Genomic DNA, 22,569 nt, shown 5'->3' on the forward strand with positions numbered 1-22,569 from the left:
TAATTCATGGCATTATAAAAATCTAAATATCTATAAGGTACACACAATTTATACTGTATCATACCCCCACATATTTCATAACAATTTATTATTATTATTATTATTATTATTATTATTATTAAGTAAAGGCTACTAACCTCCCACAATTAAGTAGACATTAGGGAATAAATTTTTTGCTTGCATGAGTTGTCGAGCATGCCCTTGGTGGAAGAGATCGTAAATGCCATCTGCATACATCCTGATGGATCGAGGAGCGGTTCCTGCTCTTGCCATTTCCAAAGTGATTTTTTGATCATAGTTGCAGGCATCTCTGTCTCGCACAGCTTCTTCATCATCCGAAAATGGAGCTGGCTTACAAATTGTCTGAAAGTTGAAGAATATACAGTACAGTATTGGAATAAACTAAGCAAATAGAAAACATTATGAACTCCTACTTAATGTAAATAAGCTTACATTTTCTAATCTATAATTTTAATTATTAATCCAACTCAAAGCCTGGAAGGGTAGAAAAGTTCTTCAGAAAAGCATAATTTAGTTTTATATAATTTGGAAGTAAATTGGAAACATTTGGAGTAAATTGATTCCATGCCCTCTTCTAGCGACATAGTATTCCACTTGGTTACTTCTTGGGGCAAGAGCCCTTTTGTTCCCATTGGAGACGATCACATCAGTGAGCACAGGGTGACATTCTGTATCAACACAATAGAAATTATTTAAAATGTCTTGTTGAGTTATACTGGTGCTATAGAAGCCCTGGAGGATAATTCAATTCAGCTCAGAGTGACCTCAACAAGGTTTAAACATTCAAAACTCTTCCAAGCCCAACTTGGCCTTACAAAGTCTGCCAAGTAATGCTGATGCTACCCATTGATTGGCTCACTTGACAATTATCTACAATTGCCATTAGGTGGCAGCACCCACAACAACCCCAGATACCTCTGCCTTAACACTTCAATTGCGCATCACAACCAGTGATGTATGAAAGTACAGTACCGTGAAAGATTTAAAAATCCTGTGGTGAAAATGGAGCCCCCATTTACTGTCACCCCCCAAGGGGGACTAAACATCTGCCATTTTGAAACACAGGCTGTTTCAAGATGCTTCCCACCAATGCAATGAGCAGGCTGCATTGGTGGGAAGGCCTCAGTTTGTATCAAGCAACTATGAATGACGCACACCAATCCCGCTCACAATGCCACCATGTGATGCATGCCACAGTATCGCTTACTGATGATGAAATTAACACGAAATGCCTGGAAACAGATGAGGAGTGAGACATGATTCCGACACTGATAAAGACTATGCACAGGGCTCAGATAAAAGTGATACAGTGATTCTGATGCACGAGTGACCATTCCTGGGGTGAGGCTAAAACCATCATCACTGTCACTGTGGTCCAGTTCCACCACCACTGCCACGCCAACACAGGCCATATGGGTCTGTGTTACATGCTGTTCCAATACCCTGTGAACATGTGAAAAATTACTCATTTTTCCAATTCAGTGGCCAGGATTCTGTTACATGTGTTAGCAATTCACAGTATTGCCCAGTGATAATGGAATGTGCAGAGAAGTCGAGCGGAGCTTTGTAGCATCAGCTGCTTGCCCTGCAAAATGCTGGTGTGTGATGTAGCACACAGAAATTGAAGGAAGAATGCCCTCATGTTCAACTGTTCATACCAGCAGCATGCATAGTAGAAGGGTTTTATCTCCTGGCCAATGTAATTTTGTTGGAGGTAGGATATATTGCCATCGTGGTGGTGCTGTTTCAGAATGGCAGGTGTACTCCTGTGGGACAATGGCACAAACTTTGTTTCACAAATTCCTATATTTGATAAGAGAGATGTAGGCATTACAGGCCATTTCACTTATACTGGTGAAGACACATATGAAATGGACAATTTTATGGCATATTTTGGTGAGCCGCTCATTGAACACATTGTTCAGGAAAAAGACTGGTGGGCTGCTGTAGTTATTGAAAAGAAGGACATAACATTTTCACGTATGCAATGTTGGATGGACAATATTGTAGCCGAAATGTATGTATTTCTTAGCCTCTGTATGATGATGAAACATTCTTTAAAATGCGTCGTCCAGGACAATTGAAACAACAACTGATATCCCAACACTTATTTTTAGGAAGAACATGTCTCACGACAGGTTCCTTTTTTTTTAATACAAGAGTTTTTACATTCTTGTAAACCCACTAGCATGCATAGCATTTCAGGCAGGTCCTTAATCCTATTTTTCCTTAGAATATGACCTGCCAAATTGTGTGTCACAGTTGATCTATATGTGAGATGCCTGAAGTGATATCTACACTTATTGAATAATACTTGACTCTTTTTACTTCTTCAAGAATAGTATAAAGAACCTGTTGTCCCATTAATTCAATAAATTCCTCACAAATATTTGCAGATAAATATGATGGATTTCCTTTACCAGGATATCCATACATTTTGAGATGTTCTTCGAAGAAAGGGTCAAATTCACTCAGCAGCTCTAGTATACCTAAATACAGTAGTTGCCATTTTTTGCTGACCCAATAATCTGATTTTCTACACAAAATGGCAAACTTCTAGAGGCAAGAAATCAAATTACAGAAACCACATATGTCAACACTTTATGCCAATATTCCTGCTCTGAGCGATGTTGCTCAAGTAATAAAGAATCTACACTTCCAGTTTCTTTATGCCTTATCAAACATGCTGTCATGCACTTTCAATGTTCTTCTCCATTTTCATGTTCTACAATAACATTGCTGTGCTTCCAGTCATTGAGCCCGAATGTAGCAAAGGGGAATTGTTGCTTGGACAATAGGCGACATACAAGGCAGTACAAACGACCTTGGCACGGTGAATAGAGTAGCCATTCACGTTTTTTATACTCGCCATTCCGCAGTTCACGTTTGAACACATTGTTTGATAAGTACCTTGCCTTCATATTCTCTACTCCAGCAGTTTTATGCACACTGTGTGAGTTTGAAAGGTTGCCATCATTATTCTGACATGATGAGGGCCCACTATGACTCCAGTAATCTACTGTGTTAGTATCATTAATGTTCCATAGCCCTGGATCTGTCTCTTGGACTGCAAACTCCTTTACTGTTACAGATAACGGTATTTCCTCTTGTAAAATGTAACCAGCAGCAGCAGCAACAGGCAATGATAGTATGTCTGTTGAAACTGAATGATTGGTAGCAGGAATGGATGTAGATGTGGATGCTGTATCTGAAGGAACAGTACTAGTGGCTGACATTGCAGGAGTGGATGCTGATGTGGATGCTATATCTGAAGGAACAGTACTAGTGGCTGACATTGCAGGAGTGGATGCTGATGTGGATGCTATATCTGAAGGAATGGTATGAGTGGCTGTCACTGCACTTGTGTTGATCCACGATGTTATTATTGGAAGTTTTCCTATTTTCTCCTTCTCTGCAGCTCTCTTCTTCCTCTGTGCTCCACTCAAAACAATTACATTTCATTTCTGTTGAAAGGGTTATTCACCTGGAAATATATATCTTAAATATTTAGTATTTAGTCCCACACTAGGATGTAGGGGTTATATTATGTAAGTGTGCTTGCAACAAGACCAATATATTTAAACATTCTGCTTCCATAATGAACAGGTCCTATGCTCGTGGGGGCCCCCGGGCAAGTGCCCGTCTGGCCCATGTGCTAAGACAGCTCGGACACAAGGGGCTTCCCCCAGAAAACAAGATTTGAATGTATTGAAATGTCAATTCCTGTGTGAGCCTCAGTAGAGAAAGGTGGAGGGGGGAGAGGTAGGGGGAGGAGGGAAAAGGAGGGGAAGGTGGAGGGGAGGGGGAAAAGGGGTAGGGAAAGGGGGGAGGGGGAAAAGGGGGAGGGGGAAAAGGGGGAGGGGGAAAAGGGGGAGGGGGAAAAGGGGGAGGGGGAAAAGGGGGAGGGGGAAAAGGGGGAGGGGGACAAGGGGGAGGGGGACAGGGGGAAGGGGGACAGGGGGGAGGGGGACAGGGGGGAGGGGGACAGGGGGAAGGGGGAAGGGGGACAGGGGGAAAGGGGGACAGGGGGAAAGGGGGAGGGGGACAGGGGGAAGGGGGAAGGGGAAAGGGGAAGGAGGGGAGGGGGGAAAGGGGAAGGAGGGGAGGGGGAAAGGGGAAGGAGGGGAGGGGGGAAAGGGGAAGGGGGAAAGGGGGAGGTGGGAAAGGGGGAGGGGGGAAAGGGGAGGGGGGAAAGGGGAGGGGGGGAAAGGGAAGGAGGGGGGAAAAGGGGAGGAGGGGGGAAAGGGGAGGGGGAAAAGGGGAGGAGGGGGGAAAGGGGAGGGGGAAAAGGGGAGGAGGGGGGAAAGGGGAGGAGGGGGAAAGGGGAAAGAGAGGGGAAGGGGGAAGAGAGGGGAAGAGAGGGGGGGAAAGGGGAAGAGAGGGGAAGGGGGGAAAGGGGAAGAGAGGGGAAGGGGGGAAAGAGGAAGAGAGGGGCAGAGAGGGGCAGAGAGGGGAAGGGGGAAAGGGGAAGAGAGGGGAAAGGGGAAGAGAGGGGAAGGGGGAAGACAGGGGAAGGGGAAGGGGGAAGAGAGGGGAAGGGGAAAGGGGAAGAGAGGGGAAAGGGGAAGAGAGGGGAAGGGGGAAAGGGGAAGAGAGGGGAAGGGGGAAAGGGGAAGAGAGGGGAAGGGGGAAAGGGGAAGAGAGGGGAAGGGGGAAAGGGGAAGAGAGGGGAAGGGGAAGGGGGAAGAGGGGGAGGGGGAAGAGGAGGAAGAGGGGGGCGAAAGGAGGAGGGGGTGAAGGGAGGAGGGGGAAAGGAGGGAGGAGGGAAAAGGGGGGAGGAGGAAAGGGGGAGGGGGTTAAAGGGGGTTTGGAAAGGGGGGAGGGGGGAAAGGGGGGTTTGGAAAGGGGGAGGGGGAAAAGGGGGGAGGGGAAAAGGGGGGAGGGGGAAAAGGGGGGAGGGGGAAAAGGGGGGAGGGGGAAAAGGGGGGGAGGGGGAAAGGGGGGGGAGGGGGAATGGGGGGGAGGGGGAATGGGGGGGAGGGGGAATGGGGGGGGAGGGGGAATGGGGGGGAGGGGGAATGGGGGGGGAGGGGGAATGGGGGGGAGGGGGAATGGGGGGGAGGGGAATGGGGGGGGAGGGGGAATGGGGGGGGAGGGGGAATGGGGGGGGAGGGGGAATTGGGGGGGAGGGGGAATGGGGGGGAGGGGGAATGGGGGGAGGGGAATGGGGGGAGGGGAATGGGGGGAGGGGGAATGGGGGGGGAGGGGGAATGGGGGGGGAGGGGGAATGGGGGGGGAGGGGAATGGGGGGGGAGGGGGAATGGGGGGGAGGGGGAATGGGGGGGAGGGGGAATGGGGGGGAGGGGGAATGGGGGGGGGGAGGGGGAATGGGGGGGGAGGGGGAATGGGGGGGAGGGGAATGGGGGGGGGGAGGGGGAATGGGGGGGGGAGGGGGAATGGGGGGGGGAGGGGGAATGGGGGGGAGGGGGAATGGGGGGGGAGGGGGAATGGGGGAGGGGGAATGGGGGGGAGGGGGAATGGGGGGGAGGGGGAATGGGGGGGAGGGGGAATGGGGGGGAGGGGGAATGGGGGGGAGGGGGAATGGGGGGAGGGGGAATGGGGGGGAGGGGGAATGGGGGAGGGGGAATGGGGGGGAGGGGGAATGGGGGGGAGGGGGAATGGGGGGGAGGGGGAATGGGGGGGAGGGGGAATGGGGGGAGGGGGAATGGGGGGGAGGGGGAATGGGGAATGGGGGGAGGGGGAATGGGGGGGAGGGGAATGGGGGGAGGGGGAATGGGGGGAGGGGGAATGGGGGGAGGGGAATGGGGGGGAGGGGGAATGGGGGGAGGGGGAATGGGGGGAGGGGGAATGGGGGGAGGGGGAATGGGGGGAGGAGGAATGGGGGGAGGGGGAATGGGGGGAGGGGGAATGGGGGGAGGGGGAATGGGGGGAGGGGGAATGAGGGGAGGGGGGAGGGGGAATGGGGGGAGGGGGAATGGGGGGAGGGGGAATGGGGGGAGGGGGAATGGGGGGAGGGGGAATAGGGGGAGGGGGGAAGGAGAGAGGGGAAAGGGGAAGGGGGGGAGGGGAAAAGGGGGGAGGGGAAAAGGGGGAGAGGGGGAGGGGGGAAAGGGGGAGTGGGAGAGGGGGAAAGGGGAGAGGGGGGAAAAAGGGGTTGATACTGGGTAAGAGGGTAATAATATAATACTATTGTGTTTGATGTTGGGGCTCATGCTAATATTCCATACTTCAACTTTCATTTCATATCTCACACACACACACACACACACTTGTAACTACAATCCTGTAACTACACTTAGGTAATTACACGTGTAATTATAAGCTAGTATGGCTAAGTGCCAAGTGCAGTATGTATGTATGCCTGCATCTATACTTGAACTCACTTTTAATGGCAAGTGCAGCATGTATCCCTGCCTACTTTTAATGCCTGTTATTTGTTGTTTTTATGTCAAATACACGACTTATGGTTTCCTACTACATATGCACAAAGTACTGCAGATTTAGTTAAATTTTCCAACATTTTATTATAAAATGTATTGAACATATTTACTTTACATGAACAATGAACTTTTAGTAATACAGTACAGTACAGTATAGTATACATTTACCGACTAATTTTTCAACAATTTAATAGATTCTGTTCAAAGATTTGCTCAACAGAAGAAAAATCCCTAGCATAACTAGGGCTTTTTCCCTCAATTTTGTTCCCCCTCATTTGAGATCCCTCAAATGTCCCAATATTAGAGTAATTTTCTTTCAATAATAGTTTCTGCCTGAAAAGCTGTGTGTGTTAGTGGCTTTGCATGAACGTAAAAATACCAAGCTTATGTAATATCACTAACCCACTGTACCTTCTTGCAAATAAAATAGTTTTATTATTATTATTATAATATTCAAACACTGTTACACAACAGATTTTAGTACTGCAAGGCACACACAAAACACTTTCTCTATATTATTTATTGAAGCTGTTGGGTTACTTGAACATGGAAGACAAAGGCAATACTGAATAAACGTTTTCATCAAGGTGAGTCACACAGGAGACAAAGTTAGGCTTGCTTCTAGACTGGCTCACTGTCCAGCACAAGCGTTCTGTACACATCAAGCTGACGACACATGGCTTGCAAGATGAGGAACAAGAAGGGGAGGGCTTGGACTTAAGAGTGGGAAATGCTTACCATATCCTTTTCAAGCTTGGCCAGAGACTCTGGGGTAATATCAAGCTTCTCCCTCGCCTAGAGAAGGCCAAATATAAAAATAAGATAACCACATAATATAAAGCTTACTATCAAGACAAATACATAAATGTAATGACTACAACTATCTAGGTTACACAACTACAGTACTGTACTATGAACAGTATCACAAACTGGCACATATTTGCCCAAATCATGACCTTATGAGAAATTACGATTAAGAAATTATGACGTTATAATTAAGGACAAGATAATGTATGGAAAATAAGAAGACAACTGAACCATAGCAACAATTTTATATGCCACATACAAAAACACTTTAAAGTTACGAACAACTCAGAAGTGTACTGTAGGAAATCTATGCTTTACACACAAACACAGCAACACAACAATTCAGAACTTATTATAGAGTACAAACCCAACATTTCAAGTACAGCATCTCATATTTCTTCAGACTACATGTGTATGGATAAAAATTGCAGGGAGGGATTTTTTTTTAATAATGAATAAATAATATCAAATGCCACACTGATTATGAAATAAGCAATATGGCAAGCAGAAGTTGCCTCTATACTGCTAGCATCTATTCTAAATGATGAACAATATCAATGATTGTACAATTTATTAAGAAATTGAGTCCCATCAGAACATTTAATGAACTCAATACAGCACCTTGGTAATAATAATAAATACTGCGCACAAAAAAAAAAAAAAAAAGAAGCAAGCGTTGAATGTAATGAAATGCCATTTTCTGGGCGAGTACTGGAGGCTTCCTGGAGCTATCCAGGCTAATATGGCATTATTAACTTTCTGGCATCAAAGTGCATGAAGTTTTTGCCTACCGAAAACCCTGAGCCAGAATGTGGCGCTCCCCCTCAGAGAGGCACGAGGGGCAATGGCCTATAGAAACCCGTGTGGTTGGGAGCATTCTATGTCTGCTATCGACTGGGTCTGGCACCCAGAAAGGTAGGTGCGCCCCAAAACAAACCCCCTATTCTGGTGAAAATATTGCTACCGAAAGCCGAACGAGTGAACAGAACTCCCCAAATGAAAAGTAGCAAACGAGCATGATGTCATTACATTTCGTGCGCTGCCATCTGCGCAATCCCCCCTTCCCTGGGAAGGGGAAGAGGGAGCCCCAGACCCTCGTGCTGGTGATCCAACCATCAGTTCTTAGGCTGGATGTTAACACTTTCGCGCTCTCGGCGCTCAAAAAAAAACAATACCCCAGATGCTTTCGGCACTTCGCGCGCCTACGCGGTAAGACCGAAAAAGTGTACACTCTTTTGACTGTCCTGACAATAATTGAAGGCGCACGTATTTAAATTTGGTATCACTGTGTTCGCAATGAAATTGTCTATAAGAGCATACCTATAAAATGCCGCCCAAGCATAAGGAGTATCAACACCAAATAAAAAACTATGCAGATCACTCGCCGAGAGCGCCAAACAGCAACAAAATGTTTCCACTCTCTTAATGGTTGCGAAGCCTACAGTTGTCCTACATAGCTAATTTTGGTATCATTGGAATCGCAATAAAATTCTCTACACGGACATATGCATATGAATGTTTAATATAGGTAATTGCCCACCCGCAAGAGTGTGTGAAGTGGAGAGTAGTTAGCCGCGAGCGCACTGGCGAAAACACGGGGGAAATTATGCTTGGAAAGTTTATACGTTTCCTGATCCTACTTTTCTATGTACGTATTTCTTTTTTATACCAATGTGTTTGCAATAAAATTTTCTATAAGATGAACTGTATAACATTTGTATAAAGCATGTGTAAGAGAAGCGCCAAATATAGAACCACGTCACTCAGTATGCGTTCGCGGCAGAAACGAACGCATTGTTTTTGTTCGTTTGATGTTTGTCATGTTTATACTTGTTGAAACATTTTATAATTTGTATGACAGTGATCGCAGTAAAATTCCCTACACAGACATATACATAACACATACAAATATTTCCCACGTGTTGGATATATCAATGGTTAAAGGGAACCCACTGCCACACGCTCGCCACACCCCCAAACATACTTTGTGTATTTTTTTTTTACTCATAGAAGTTTATGTGATATAATATTCATTCTGGTACCAAAACATTCGCGAATAAATTCTCTAGAAAACAAAAGTATCCCCATCCATTTTGGTTAAAAAATGGAATTTATAGAAATATTTTTTCGATGGACAAGAAAAGTAGGCTGTTATGCGGAATCGTAAGAAAAAACGGCGACGAGTTATCTCTAATCTAAAGCGCGAAAGTGTTAAAAGCACACGAAAAACACTGCCAACCGAAGGGAGGGAGGGAGGGAGGGATACCGGGAAGCCTCCAGGACTCACCCAGAAAATGGCGTTTCATTACATTCAACGCTAGTTTTCTGGGGGAGAGCCCCATCAGCTCCCCAGGACTACTTCACCAAAAATAAGGAAAAAGTGGGAAGGACCCAGAAGGCAGACTTCACGCATCCTTAACTCAAAATCAAGACAATTAGCAGAACTGAAGGACCCTGCGGACGACCTGTGAGACCCCAACCCTGGGTCGGAAGGAAGGGAGGGAATCAGGGCAACCCGAAGCGCGTCCACGGCCACAGAGGCCATGACACGCTGAGAACAGCGGAGAGCCGCAACCAAACAACAATACATGGTGCACCCCCGGCCTAACCAACCAAGCAACGACAACCCAAGGACCCCTCCAGAAAGCAGCAGACCCATTCACTGCTAGAAAAGAAGGAGATGGCTGCAAACGAACCTACCCACCACCAGGACCAAATGAGCAGAAAACACCTGCGCCAGAAGAGAACATTAAGCTCCCTGACCCGACCCCCAGATGCCAAAGCCATCAGGAAAAAGAGCCTTAGAAAAACAAAACAGAACTGAAGGACCACAACAAACTAAGGAGACAAGAGAAAAAAAAGAGCACCCAGACCAAAGACCAGGATGGCTCAGGTGGCGCAAGAGCAGGCCAGAGAGGAAAATGCACGAGACAGCTAGAGGAATGGAGCAGAAGTAACATCAATACCGAACGCAAGCTGCAGCGGCTCCGCCAGTGCCGCACGATATGAGGCGACAGTGTATGACATAAGATTACGGTCCTGGAACAACCGTGAAGGGAGTAAACAACCCTCTCAGAGACCGAAGGACACCTATGTAGTGATAGAAAAAACTGGAAGGACTGCCAGGAAACATTATACTGCCGCCGAGACGAAGCACGCAGGCAAGAGACTAACAACGAAGCCACCTGCACCTCATACAAGTGAAGATAGACCGAGGCAGAAACACCAGAGGCAAAGATTCAAGAAGAATGAACCAGTTACGTACCGGGCTGGACCGATCTGCTGAAAGAGGCGGAGTTATGGGAAGACCCTCAGGTTCCGATACCGCACAAGCAGCGCATAAAACCAAGGCTGGGACGGCAACCAAGTAGCCAGAAGGACAACACTTCCCTGTTAAGTCTCCAAGGGAGTCAGGACTAGAGCAACAGCTGAACCGAGAGAAAGAGGTATAGGTAACCCCACCTCGCCCAGGTCCTGCCTGAAAGCGTCGACACCGACGGCCTCACAGTCGGGGAAGGCCATAACATATACCGGGAGATGCCTCGACTACGCCGACGTGAAGAGATCTACTTCCGAAGGCCCAAACGTCCGCCAGAGCCAACTGAACGAGTTGGTGTCGACTATCCATTCGGTGGACAGGGGAATGAACGGGGACAGGCCATCCGCCAAGACACTGGACACTCCCCGAACGTGAACCGCCAGGAGAGCCAAACCCCGAGAACTCGGCAGACAAAACACCTGAAGCGACCAGTACCACAGAGACAAGGACCTCATCGAACCCCCCTCGGTTCAGGCAATGAACTACCAGGGAACAGTCCGAATGAAGCCGGATCGTCGATATGTGAGTGACCCGAATCCAATGTAACAATATCTACACAGCCGCGAACTCCCACACCATACCGAGAGCCCTGACAGACCCCACCGTCCCTGGCCAGCCTGGTGAGCAATGATCACAAAGCCTAAGCCAAGAGACGATGCGTCCATGAACACATCGAGCGAGGACTCGGGTAGGCGCCAAGACACTGAACCTCAAAAATCCTGAAGAGGAAGCCGGCAACACAGCAACCGACGCAAAGCCCCCGGAGGCCGAATAAAGCAGTTGCAAGAGAGGCGGAAGGGACGTCCCTTAGGACCAGAACAGCCGACGAAGCCACACCCGACCTGGCAGGTAACCCCATCATGGCAACGTTCAGGCTCTCGCACAAACCTTCGAGCAACCACCTTGTGACCCGGGAGTCCCTCAGAAACAGACGAAGGTGGGAAAGCAGGCGAATCAGACGCCAGAAGAAGAGACAAGGAAGCGGTCCGAGAGTCTCACACAAGACCCAGCCAAGATCGAATCACTGACCCTACAGGCAGCATGGCGGAGGCACAACCAGTGATTGTCACCCCTGAGACATGGGGACAGAGCAACCATCATCCTTGCACGAAGCAAGAGGGGACTCAAGGGGTCACATCCATCGAACCACGGAGCCCCAGTGGGGTTTCGCAAGGCCCTTAGCCTTGGTAACATGTTAAGGCAGGGTACTGGAAACCGGCACCCAAAACTACCAAGCTAACTTCTAAAATCTGAACCCCCAGGACGTGTCCACTCACTGAGGCCTAGCAGGGAGTACAACCAAGAACACAGATATGTCTATATAAAGACTACCAAAGATAGATAGGGGACACCAACCAAAGGCTGACTCCGCCACCAGGCAGGAAAACAAAAACTAAAGAAAAACCCCACAAGAGGACAACATACCCAGGCGGAACAGAGCCGGCCACTGTAAGAGGTGATAACTAGCTGTGCAGTACCCTGCTCCCCTACCAGTGACAAAAACTAACTCCTATCCAGAGGTAAACAAGGGCAGCAGAAACCCCAGCTGACTCCAAGGGCAGCCAAGTACCAAGCAGTAAAAGACACAGCGGAGGTAGATCCCAAGGCAACTTAACGAAAGCAGCCCCAAGGACAGTACTTACAGGGCACTTAGGGAAGGAAACCCTAGTCGCATGCCGCCTGAGCACTGTAGATTATTACTCCTGGCTCACACAACACCACCCGTAGAGACAGCCCACACCACAAGGCACAGAAACTGAAACCGCAGCAGGTCACGTGACCTGCCAGTATCACATCAGCCAAGAACTGACAGTTGGATCGCCAGCACAGGAGTCTGGGGGCTCCCCCTTTCCCCTCCCGGGGAGGGGGGGGGGGGAGGGGTGCACAGACAGCGGTGCGGCAACGTGATGACGTCATGCTTATTTGCTACTTTGTTTGGGGAGTTTTGTCCACTCGTTCGACTTTCGGAAGCAATATTTTCACCAGAATAGGGGTTTGTTTTGGGATGCCTACTTTTCTGGGTGCCAGACCCAGTCGATGACAGACATAGAATGCTCCCAACCACATGGGGGTTTTCTATAGGCCTTTGCTCCTCGTGCCTCTCTGAGGGGGTCAGGTTCTGGCTCGTGGTCCCTGGTAGGCAAGAACTCCATGCAACTTGACTGATGCCAGAAAGCTAATACAATGCCACATCAGCCTGGATAGCTTCAGGGAGCCAACGGGGCTTCCCCCAGAAAAAAAAAATCTATAAGAATTGCCAATTTTTTTTGTTCAGAGCTGGACAATCGGCTGCTCCCTTAAACAATATCCTGCACTTTCTAGAACAGGATCTGCCATAGCCAATGTTGACAATTACTCCCTATCATGGCATGGATTTTTTCCAATACCCCCTGCCAGGTGATAGTGAGTAAAGGAGACGGTGTAGATTGCTTGATCCAGTCCAAAATGACCCTTGAATGATTCTTCAACTGAACTCAAACGCTCTTTAAGCACTATTCAAGACACAAAAAGAGATCACCAAACATTGGTCTACCAACTGCTATTTTGTCCCACCCTGATGAAAGTACTTTCCCAGGCCACCACCAGGTCTTGCAGAGTTGCAAAGAAAAGCCATCATCACATATCCTGATGGAAATGTTGAGTCAAAGCAAAAGGGAAGATATGCAACTGATTAGCCAGCTCAGAATGAAGCTTTTCATCTATAGTTAAACCCAATATATGATTAGGCCACTTGATTACTTCCACAGACAAAGCTCCATTGTAGAGTCAACCACTGAAAGGAAGAGAAAGTAAAACAATTGAAGGGATCTTGTCTGGGCTGCAGAGTGGAGCTAAAGGGAGATATCTAGCCACTTATAATTCTACCCCTCCCATGGGAAGACTACTGGAAGGCAGGTGCCAAAATGTTACCTTTGGAGAAATGGAGCTGGGAGCTAAGCAGGAACAAGTAATGAGCTGGAACCTCTCCAGGCCTACAAGCTCAAATAGTCCCCAAATCATGTATCATTTGGGCCTCTCCAGACCCAAATGATACATGCCAAAAAATGCACAATTCTGAAGAACTGATACACATGTAGAAAGATATGCCTGACAAGGGGATCACCCCACAACGCAATGGACAGAGTGTATTACCTGAAAAGCAATTACCACAAACATACCAAATATACTAAACTGAGAACACAAGCTAGCCAAAATTTCTAGAAGAACCAACCAGGTGTAACATCAAGAAGAACCCGAACAAGACAAACGATACAGCAAAGAGAGGGGAAAACCATGGCACTCTTATGTTGGACAAAATCCAGAGACAAAAAAAAAACAACTGTTAGTACCACACCATGGAAGCACACACTGAAAGCATCAGCTCTTATTCACGAAACAACATTTTCAAAGATGAACTAGTCATTTAACTGAATTTTGGTCGGCAACTCTGCAGCTCCAGGTGAATGGTTATTGGAAGAACCGGGATAAACATTAGGATAGCTAAAGGCCAATAACTTTTGCCGACACGTAGGTAGCCGACACCTGTGTGGTGTAGTCGGCTAATTAGCCAAGTACTGTTTGGTGATTGCGTTTGAGGTTGAATGGTGCTTGGAGGAGGGTTTTGAGTTCAGATAAATGTTCCTTTAGAGCTGGATTGAGGAATCCCTTCACCACTGTCACCTGACAATGATGATTTGAAAGGTCTTTACCATAATGTCATTATTGTCTCACTGTTGTTAATCCTGTCCTGGGAAGAGCAGGATACAGTATTGCCAAAATGAGCAACTAATTGACTTTGTTCAAAAATGTCTACACATTACATGACATTCCTTAGGCTGAAGGTGTCCACCAAAAAATGCATATTGTCTGATGAAACATGCCATTATGTATATTCTGCTGCATATATACTGTATGTGTATACTGTACAGTGGCACTATGTTCAAATGGGCTAATTGGGATCTGACCATTTCCATTTTACAAAGTACAGTATATTGGTTCAATGACTATTTCACCATTTTCTTGCTACCTTTTGCAGTTTTCTTTTTTACACCAAATGATAAAACAACTCTCAAGTATATGCAGTACAGACAAAACGTAAATAGAAATAATCAATGCATTTTTAAATATACTGGAAAGTGAATTGGAGAAAATAAGAAAAGTTAAGGGAAAATAGACAAATTTAATTTTTGTTTTACTTACTTTGGAGAGAACTGATTAATTGCCATGCCCTAAGGGTCAATTTTAACTTAGCATTATGGTTGATTATGATTATGGGTAAATCTTAACTTCAGCCTGTCACACTTGATGAATATCTACCAGTAAAATCTGACTATAGAGAAATTTCAATTATTCCCATTTTTTCCCAACTTCCTCTTGCCTCAAAACCATACTTTTCAAGGTAGGATTATGGTATCACAGTAGTAATTAACAATGAAAATGACATCAAACTTAAAATGAAAACTACAGAGTTTTGCTTTAACTATGTTCCATGGCTTCCCCATGACAACTTTTTCTAAGGTTGCATCCATTTATAAAAATCATTAAAAACACCTCATCCCAAGCATTATTAAAGGGAGATATCATTCCTACTCTCTTTTTCTTCCTCCCCCATTGTCTGACTATCATGATTCTGCCATCATCCCCAGTATGGTATTTGCCATGCCAAAACTCCCTTATTTTATTTTTGTAAAGGTAGTGTCATGACCCTCCTAATAGTGTAAATGACCTTTGCATACCCAAAGCTCTTTCTTTTGATTAAGATTCTTGGAATAACATTTCTGGTATCTCCAATGAGCCGAACTCCATATTGGATTGCAAACAGGAATGTTGATTCATGGAATAAAAGTTAATGGGTAACGTAATAGATGTGAGATCGCTGGATTGTTTCAAGTGAAGGTTAGATATACAGTACTTCATATATGAATAGATTTGGTTTACATATACAAGAGCTGCATCGTATGAGCCAATAGGCTTTTTATCATGCTCTTGTATACTGACTGAAGCTATGAGCCTCCCTCCATAGAATTTTCACTATGAATAACCAGTTGAAGATTACACACAGAAATCACAATAGTGTGATGCATCAAATGAACAAATCCACAAGGGCCGTGATGAGGGTTCGAACCTACGTCTGAGAGGATCCCAGGCGTGCCTTAATCGACTGAGCTACGATATGGTAAAAGAATTGCAACCAGGAAATCAACTTGACCTACCATGGATCCTGCAATCTCTCTGAGACAAAGTCTCTTCCTCTTGGACGTAGGTTCAAACCCTCGTCATGGCCCTTGTGGATTTGTTCATTTGATGCATCACACTATTGTGATTTGTGTGTGTAATGAAGTAAAGGTGAAGAGGTAGATTAGCTTATTGGCAGAGCTCGGGTGCATGGGGGAATTGTGTAAAAACCTGGTTTGTGTCATGGAGAGACTGCAGGATCCATGGTAGGTCAAGTTGATTTCCTGGTTGCAATTTTTTTTACCATGTCGTAGCTCAGTCGATTAAGGCATGTCTGGGATCCTCTCGGACGTAGGTTCAAACCCTCATCACGGCCCTTGTGGATTTGTTCACCAGATGAAGATCTTTAATATATTTTGCATATACAGTACAGTAAGCATCATTGTACACACAATCATTACTGGGGCTTAGAGATCCTCATTACGTATTTTTTCACTATTGTACTGTTACCAACTTGGGCAACATTTCCCCAGCTCCTAGGCTCTCGGGATCAACACACACCCTGATAAGGTGAATGACTATTACAATGAAAAAGACAAAACTTGTCTATGACTATAACAAAGGACTGGACAAAACTTGTGTAGTGTAGTTAACTCAATCATCATCCGATACATGTACACGCTAATAAATGCACATGCATTTACTACTCTGCATAACAAGCTCAACAAGCATGACTGTTTATCAAAACATATTGCATTCGCCAACAACAGAATAAAATAATAATTATACATTTGCAAAAAATTTATTTATGTATTTATATTGTATGATAAAATGTCTGTGCAGTATTCACTTTAGCATGCTTGTTAAGTGGACTATGTTACTAGTCTGCACTACCAACCGATGATACGGTTTTGAGCCTTTCGTGTTTATTACTTCCTGCTCATCTTTTATTACGTAAACCCTATCCTGCATCGTTACCTGCTTGCTGCATTAAAGTTTCTGGCCTAAACATTTCAACTTATTTGTACAGTCTCTCAATTAAGAACAATAGATGATGGTCTGTAATTTGTTTGCATACAGTACTTTAATGTCTTGTAAAAATGCTCCGTCTACTATAACACCAACATCACGAAGAAACCCAATTTTGGGGGCATGCTGCAAAACAGATTGCATGGGGATACACTTGAAATTACAGTAATAACAAATAAAATCTTTGTCTAAATATGCTGACCAGTTTCAGATAATCCTACTCTTCAAATGTCACGACACAAAATCAGGAAGAGCGTACCCCAGGTCGAGGTGGTGCCGGGAAAGCTTGCTGATGGGAGCGCTTCATACTGCCAGATGGGTTTTTCCCTCCTTTTGTCTGTGAGGGAATAGCCACTTGAAATGAGTAGCCTGTTTCTGCTATCCTACCACAACAAATTATAAAAGTAATAGAAAAGCAGACACACCAAGAAGTTTAATACTCATTAAAATGAGAATTTACCTTATTTATATCTGCACTAAATTACTACAGTACTATAAATGAAATATGCATCTAAGGGGATCACTTTTCTCAGGTAACCAAATTAATATTTTTATTAGCTTAAGACTAAATTATACAGTACAGTATACAATCTATTTAATTACAGGGCAGTATTTATTTAAACTGATTTATTTAATATGTATGTGTCTTCTAAAAATGAATGGAATGTATCAACTTGATCAATCATAACATACATCTTTTATCCCGAGATACAGTAACTACATAAAAGTTGTTCAACAGGACCAAAATAAAGCCATGGTCTTAAAAGTAACAACATATACATGCCTGTAATAAAGTTGCACAAAGCTTTAAAAAAGTTAAATATAACTGCTCTGCACATCTTCCAATGCAGCGCTGTACTATAATATAATTATCCCAACCATCACCAAGGGAACAGTACAGACATGTCCAAGTTAAGTAGGCTGAAGCACCACTAAGAATAGGGGTTCCTTTTCATCTAATGAAGTGTGATGCAAATATTATTTTCCGAGTTATGACACCTGGTTGCTCCCTCAGGCTAAGAACCTTCTGGTCTCGCAGCATGTGTATACTCAGTCGGGGAAGGTCAACAATCTGCATTCAATCGGCAGGAATCTCTTCAAATTAACCCTGAGGGGTTCATACAGATTCTAAGAAGACACTTGAGAATGTTCAATCCAGCTAGGAATGATTTGTCAAAAGCATGTTCAAACAAAATGCTCAACTTAAAACCCAATGATTGCCAATTAGCATTCACGCAAATAGGTGGTTGCTCCGTCATGCCACTACATCATATACGCCAGTTGATTGACAGTTGAGAGGCGGGACCAATGAGCCAGAGCTCAACCCCCGCAAGCACAACTAGGCGAGTACATCTGACTGCAACCCAGGGAAACATAAGGTCCCCTCTGAAATGGACCACCTCACAATTTAAATGAGTGATTCCTATACAGGTTGTCAGGCAGGAGACAAAATCCAGTTAACTGTATTTATCCTTAGGAATGTTTGTTTTGAAGTTGTACGGTAGTCTCATGGATGCTTCTTGTGAGCAAGAATACCAGCCGCACGTGTCGGTGATCTTGCAATCAATTAAATTATTTAAGTCAGTCTATTGCCTCTGTTCTTAAGTCTTCCATAATAATGGTGATTTCTCTGGGCTTTGCTTCTTAGTCATAGACATTTGTGCTGTTGGACAGTGAACAACTGGTCACACTACTTGTGCACAGGAGCAAAACTTGGCATGAGGTTGATAAAGAGGATTGTTCTACATAGATTTTTACCCAAAAGGCCTCTATTCTGCCACTTCCATTCTCATGCTTGCTTCAAGATTGGTTTCACCCTTCATAATTAGACTTAAATAATTACCCAAGTGTATTTACAGGATGAGAGCTATATGTTTGCCGATGATGCTAAGCTGCCAGGGAAATAAGACAGAAAATTGTATGCCCTTCAAAATGACTTAGACAAAATAAGTGTACAAGTACCATGTGACAAATGGAATTAAATATGAATAAATGCCATGTTATGAAATATAGGATAGAAGGACATAGGCCACACACAACCTACAAATTATGTGGAAAGGAATTAAATTAAAGCACTATTAACAAAGAAAGATATCTAGGGGTACTCACTCAGTTGTGCTTGCAGGGGTTGAGCTTTGGCTCTTTGATCCTGCCTCTCGACTGTCAATCAACTGGTGTACAGATTCTTGAGCCTACTGGGCTCTATCAAATCTGCATTTGAAACCATGTATGGAATCTGCCTCCACCACATCACTGCTTAATGCATTCCATTTGGTAACTACTAGGACACTTAAAAAATTCTTTCTTATGTCTCAGTGGCTCATTTGGGTATTGAGTTTCCACCTGTGTTCCCTTGTTCGTGTTCCACCCATGCTAAAGAGTTTGTCTTTGTCCACTCTGTTAACAGAAGGGATGGGTCTGGATAGTTGACTGTCATCAGAGGAACACAAAGAAGTGCGAGGAGCTTATGCTACACTTTCCAATTTCAGAACCGCTTTTAAATACATGGATTGTGAAATACTAAAGAAACAGCTTTTTTGAGACCCAAACTGGAATATGCAGAAGTTATATAGTGACCGTATCTTGAGCAGCACTTCAACAAACTGGAAAAGATGCCAAGACATGCAACAACATGGCTTTTAAAATTGTGTAAAGTTTCTGTGTATAAAGATGTAATAGATTTAAGCTACAGAAACAAAGCTACCAAAAAAAACATCAGACAGTTCACTTTTACCGAGTGGTAGACAGTTGGAAAAAGTGAAGTGGCGGTGGATGCCAAAATTGTCAGTAGTTTCAAGGTGTCACATGACAGAGTATTGGGAAGACAGGACACCACAAGCATAGCTTTTATCATGTAACTTCACTTAGATAATTACTCAAGATGTCCCATCATCTCAATCTTTGTCATATGTCGTTTCAAAGCTTGTGATGCTTTTGGCTTACACTTCCTTTTCATTTAAAAGATTCCATCGTTACACCATTCAGTTTTCAAAAGTAGCATTTACATATACTTTCCCAGTACTTTTGTTTTCTAAGCTTGAAACTATAGCTTCTTGTTTTCGATATTACAGATTTAAAAATACCTTCATATCAATTTGGTGTATTTCCATTACAATGTTGTACAGTATGTGATCATATCACCAACTTTTTGTCAACTAGTTTTGGCATACAGTATTTAACACCTCCAACCTCTCGACATAGCTCTTGTGCTAGAGAGCTAGAAGTCCTTTAGTAATATCTTTGCCACCTCATCTACTTTATCTATATGCTTGTTGAGATACTCTATGGTCACCATGACTCCAATTTAGGTCCACGTAGTTCGTGAGCGATTACTTAAGCATTTCCACATCCCTAAATTTAAATGCTCGGTAACATTACAACATACAGGAGTGAGACATATGGTAAGAAGTGTAGAATAAGTCAAATGAAAAGTCATGGTGTCATGAGAATTGGTGTAAACATCAGAGGACGATAGCTTTTCAATCTTCTGCCAACAAATTCATGAAATGTTGCTGGAATAACAGTACAAACTTTCAAGAAGGAAGGTGATAAACTTCTGCTGAAGTTACCATATCAGCTTGGCTGTGATGACTGTGTGCGTTTGTAGCCTACAAAGAAACTTCTAGAAGGCCTCTTGAAAATTGTCAACAGATAACAATTGGTAAACAGGTAATACCATCCCAAGATCTCTTTCTTTGCCAGAGTTCTTTAGAATCTTATTGCATAATTAGCAGGAGGAATGTGACCATGTTTTGCAAATTCCACAAATTCCATTTGTCCATTTGTCAACAAGTATTCCTCTTTTGTCTAGGTTATTTTGAAAGTCTTAGACTTTCATTTTTCCCAGTTGCTTAGCATCATCCACAATCATGATCATCTAACTGTTTCCCTGTAAGTAGATCCTTTATGTAAATAATGAACATTACTGGTGCTGGTACGGAGCACTGTGGGACTCCAATAGTGACGCTCCTTTTATCTGATTCATTGCCTCTTATCAGTGGGCACATCTTTTTATCTGTTAGGATATAAAGATCAGAAAAGTGACAAGAAGTAATGAATCAGACTGACTGACTGTGTGTGGTTATCTTGAGGTTATCTCGAGATGATTTTGGGGCTTAGTGTCCCGGGGGCCCGGTCCTCGACCAGGCCTCCTTTTTTGTTACACACCCTTTTTTGTTTTTTTGTTTTGTAATACCTGTAGTCAAAATATTGGAAAAAATAAATAAAACTAAATGGGAAGCACACCTGGAGAAAAAGATATAATATCAGACAGACAGTATGGTTTTCGATCTGGAAGATCCTGTGTAACGAATTTACTCAGTTTTTATGATCGAGCCACAGAGATTTTACATCATTTATTCATATCAGAGATTTGATATGAATAAATGCCATGTTATGGAATGTGGAATAGGAAAACAGACCCCACACAATCTATAAATTATGTGTGTAATCTTTAAAGAATTCTGACAAAGAAAAGGATTTAGGGGTGGTTCTAGATAGAAAACTGTCACCTGAGAACCACATTAGGAACATTGTGCGAGGAGCCTATGCTACACTTTCTAACTTCAGAATTGCTTTTAAATACATAGATGGTGAAATACTAAAGAAATTGTTCACGACTTTTGTTAGACCAAAGCTGGAATATGCAGTGGTTGTATGGTGCCCATATCTTAAGAAGCACATCAACAAACTGGAAATGATCCAAAGACATGCCACTAAGTGGCTCCCAGAACTGAAGGACAAGAGCTCTGAGGAGAGGTTAGAGGCATTAAATATGTAAAAACTAGAAGATAGAAGAAAAAGAGGTGATATGATCACTATGTACAAAATAGTAATAGGAATCGAGAAAATTGATAGGGAAGAATTCCCGAGACCCGGAAATTCAAGAACAAGAGGTCATAGATTTAAACTAACTAAACAAAGCTGCCAGAGAAATATAAGAAAATTAACTTTTGTAAACAGAGTGGTAGACCGTTGGAACAAGTTAGGTGAGAAGGTGGTGGAGTCCAAAACCGTCAGTAATTTCAAAGCGTTATATGACCAAGAGTGCTGGGAAGACGGGACACCACGAATGTAGCTCTCATCCTGTAACTACACTTAGGATATTACCCCCAGGAAGCAGCCCATAGCAGCTGTCTAACTCCCAGGTACCTATTTACTGCTAGGTAAACAAGGGCATCAGGGTGAAAAACTTTTTCCACATTTGTCTCCGCCTCCACCAGGGATTGAACCCGGAACCTCAAGACTACGAATCCAAAGTGCTGTCCACTCAGCTGTCAGAAGCCCCGCATGCATGTGTATAATTGCCTAATTGTTCACCCAAGTGTAGTAGTTACAAGAAGAGACCTATACTCATAGTGTCTTATTTTCTTAATACTGTATATATTATCAAATAAGCCCTTGCAGCCAGTGTTTTATTTTTACACAACGTTTGCCTGAATTCATTCAATGCCCAACTATCTAGTATTAAAGAAATATTTTCTGATATTCTTTCTACATTAGCATTTCTCGGTGCTGTATTTACATCATTTCATCTTATTTGGAGCAGGTAGATAACTTCCTTTAATGTTTATAGACTTCTAATTCATTCTCATGTGTGTTATTCCAGCTCTCGTTGTTTTTGGAATATACAGTACTCATAAGTTCCCCATTGTATCTTAAAACTTTGTTGCATATACCGTACTGTATTATGCAATCAGTTTCCTGAAGCTCACAATTCCACTTAATATTTCTGAAGTACCTGGTTGGGTGACACTAGTTCAAGTTCAAACACTAAATGTAAAATACAAGTCACACAAATAAAAGAGAACTGCTAAACCATACAAGCAAATCTAGTAA

General features: G+C 44.0%; 1 protein-coding gene across 22 annotated transcripts in view; it reads right to left on the bottom strand.

The window, feature by feature from the left end:
* Positions 1-22,569, bottom strand: part of LOC123767758 (choline-phosphate cytidylyltransferase B) — a 664,019-nt gene that overhangs the window by 18,594 nt on the left and 622,856 nt on the right. For 11 of the 22 annotated variants that reach the window (XM_045757745.2, XM_045757746.2, XM_045757744.2 and 8 more), the window contains 3 exons: positions 16,991-17,068; positions 7,161-7,217; positions 138-363 (listed from right to left, as the gene is read on the bottom strand). In XM_045757745.2, the coding sequence (XP_045613701.1) occupies positions 138-363; positions 7,161-7,217; positions 16,991-17,068 (361 nt within the window). The remainder of the gene's footprint in view (positions 1-137; positions 364-7,160; positions 7,218-16,990; positions 17,069-22,569) is intronic. The other 11 variants (XM_069310682.1, XM_069310681.1, XM_069310680.1 and 8 more) reach the window with 3 other exon arrangements.

The sequence above is a fragment of the Procambarus clarkii genome, chromosome 67, assembly GCF_040958095.1.
Source record: "Procambarus clarkii isolate CNS0578487 chromosome 67, FALCON_Pclarkii_2.0, whole genome shotgun sequence".
Taxonomy (NCBI): Eukaryota; Metazoa; Arthropoda; class Malacostraca; order Decapoda; family Cambaridae; genus Procambarus; species Procambarus clarkii.